This window comes from Cebus imitator, unplaced genomic scaffold (assembly GCF_001604975.1).
Source record: "Cebus imitator isolate Cc_AM_T3 unplaced genomic scaffold, Cebus_imitator-1.0 Scaffold91, whole genome shotgun sequence".
Classification (NCBI taxonomy): Eukaryota; Metazoa; Chordata; class Mammalia; order Primates; family Cebidae; genus Cebus; species Cebus imitator.
The window spans coordinates 2534257-2536950 of record NW_016107406.1 but is presented as its reverse complement, the minus strand read 5'-3'; the positions used below and the strand labels follow the sequence as shown (position 1 = coordinate 2536950).

The 2694-nt window shown below is 58.7% G+C and overlaps 1 protein-coding gene across 4 annotated transcripts in view; it reads right to left on the bottom strand.

Moving 5' to 3' along the window:
* Positions 1-1059: 1059 nt before the first annotated feature.
* The window catches only part of LOC108309052 (ciliogenesis associated TTC17 interacting protein), a 12053-nt gene continuing 10418 nt past the window's right edge, over positions 1060-2694 (bottom strand). For all 4 annotated transcript variants that reach the window (XM_017535123.1, XM_017535125.1, XM_017535122.2 and 1 more), the window contains exons 8-10: positions 2238-2314; positions 1823-1911; positions 1060-1463 (exon numbers count right to left, since the gene is read on the bottom strand). In XM_017535123.1, the coding sequence (XP_017390612.1) occupies positions 1221-1463; positions 1823-1911; positions 2238-2314 (409 nt within the window). In that variant the 3' untranslated portion in view covers positions 1060-1220. The remainder of the gene's footprint in view (positions 1464-1822; positions 1912-2237; positions 2315-2694) is intronic.

Genomic DNA, 2694 nt, shown 5'->3' with positions numbered 1-2694 from the left:
TGTTGTTGTTTGTTTGTTTTTTGACAATAGTCTTTCACGAAGCCTTTTTTCCGTGAATCTTGGGTCCTCCTCCACCCCAGATCCCACCCAGCCGTGTAGGTGTCTGGTCGTACTGTCCACTAGAGAGAAAGCGTCTCTGGAGTCTGCAGCAGCGGGTCTGATAAACCAACAAGGGAGGGAAAGAGCCTGCTCCCGCCTCCCGGGGAGTTTGCCTAATGTTTGCTGCTGAGCATCCGGACAGAAGCCGCTGGCCAGCACGGACATCCCACGAGGAGTCCAGAGGATGTGACGATCATCTCCCCATTCTTTTTACTCTCGGACCCCCGCCTCCGGAGTTTGAGGGTTCCTGTGTGTCAGTGAGAACTGGGAGGGGCTGCAGCGTGAGTGCTGCCTGCGTTTGCGAGACATCAGGGGTTTTGAGCTAAGCCAGCGGTGCTCCCGTCGGCCCTCCTCCCTCCCCCACCCTCCGCCGCGTGTGTTTTCTTTGGGCGGTGGGTTGGGCAATTATGCTTTGCGGCGTCTGTAAGATCTGAGTGCCAAGGCACTTGGGGTTTTTCTTTTCTTTTTTTTTTTTTTTGAGGCGGAGTCTTGCTCTGCGCCCAGGCTGGAGTGCATGGCACGATCTCGGCCCACTGCAACCACAGCCTCCCGGGTTCAAGCAATTCTCATGCCTCAGCCTCCCGAGCAGCTGGGATGACAGGTGTGCGCCACCACGTCCGGATAATTTTTGTATTTTTAGTAGAGACGGGATTTCACCATGTTGGCCAGGCTGGTCTCCAACACCCGACCTCAGGTGATCCGCCCGCCTCGGCCTCCCAAAGTGCTGGGATTACAGGCGTGAGCCACCGTCCCCAGCCTTGTGGGCTTTCAACTCCCACCTTTCTGCCTCCCCACCTGCCATCTCCCAAAGTTAAACTTTCTGTGTATGTATGTCTTTATCTGTAGAATGGGGATAATGATGAAAACAGCATGTAGGAGGAAAAGCTGAAATCCACTCGAGGTACAGACGGTCACGATTCCTATTTCTAGCCAGAGACACAAGACACTAGCCAGGGAAGCTGTAGGCGGGCGCTGCGGAGCCGCGGGAGGGCCCCGTTTATTACCCCAAAACCGCAGCCCGGAAAGCGCCCCCCGCCCGGAAAGCGCCCCCCTCCCGGAGCGTCCCGCCCATGTCCCAGCCGGACGCCCAGCTTCCTGCCTCGGGGCGGCCCGGGCCCCGCCTAGCCCGCCCCGCAGCCGGCGTCTCCCTCCGGCTCCAGGGAGCGGAAAGGACTGGGCCGGTTGGAGGAGCCCAAGCCCGGGGACGACGGGCGGCGCGGGTCGAAGGGGCCGAAGAACTCGGCAGCAAAGGTGACCACGTCCTCTGGCTGGCGCAGCAGCAGGAAGAGCAGGAAGTCGGAGATGAGCGCGTGGGCCTCGGGGTGCTGCCGCAGATAGCTGGCATGGCCCAGCCGGAGCTCCTCCTGGCGGGGGACAGAGCCCAAGCCTGAGCTGGGCGGGGCCCCCCGCGCCCCAGGAGCCCCCACCCACTCGCTCCAAGGAGAGCTGAGGGGCGCTGGAGACTTCCAGCCCCTACGGGTGTGCATTTCAATCAGGTGCTGAGAGATCAATAACGAATTTTTTTTTTCTTTTTTTTTTTTTTAAGATGGGGTTTCACCATGTTGGTCAGGCTGGCCTTGAACTCCCGACCACAGGTGATCCGCCGCCTTGGCCTCCAAAGTGCTTGGATTACAGGCGTGAGCCACCACGTCCGGCCCATCAATAACGAATTTTAAGGCCCAGCGGGGAATGGGGACCCCAGGCTGGTGTAGCCTCTCCTCACCTTCCGTTCCAGGAATTTCGTATAGAGCTCCATATCCTCCTCCCACACTAGAGGCTTCTTCTCAAACACGGGGCGTGGCTCAATCTCATCTGGGTGGGGAACATGGAAGGCTGGGCTTCCCCACCTCAGAACCTTCCCTGGATACCCAGCGGGATCCCGAGAACACCCAAACAGAAGGCTCAGGTGGAGCCCCAGGACTCTGCTGCGGGACAGAGTGGCAGGAAGGGGCTCCCAGCAAGAAAGATCCTCCTCTTAGTGCCTGGGGTCAGGGGCTGAAAGGCAGGTGTTCTCCAGCTGCTTCCAGGCTCCTGTCCCGTTCACAGCACACTGGGCCCAGTCCCTGCATCCTGGAAGGCCCAGGTTTCCCCGCTCCCCTTCACTCTCCCACGCTGCCCAAGGCCTGGACTTCACTCACCCACTTCCCTCAAGATGGGCATCTTGGTGATGATGCAGCACCCTGGGGAGCCCACCTGTATTCTCTTGGCCAGGTGCCTGGAATGCAACACAGAACATGTGAGAGGGAGAGTCTTCCCAGCCCACCCGCTGTGGACGGTATTCTCCATCTAACCCCCAGTGTGGTGATAGTTGGAGGTAGGGCCTTTGGGGAGGTCATTACCTTTATGTGCAGTCATAAGGGTGGGGCCCTAATCAGATAGGATCGGTGTCTTTATAAGGAGGAGATGCCAGAGAGTTCTCTCTCCACTCACTCACAGAAGAAAGGCCATATGGGGACACACTAAGAAGGCAGCTGTCGGCCAGGTGCGGTGGCTCACGCCTGTAATCCAAGCACTTTGGAGGCCAAGGCAAGTGGATCACCTGAGGTCGGGAGTTCAAGACCAGCCTGACCAACATGGTGAAACCCTGTCTTAAAA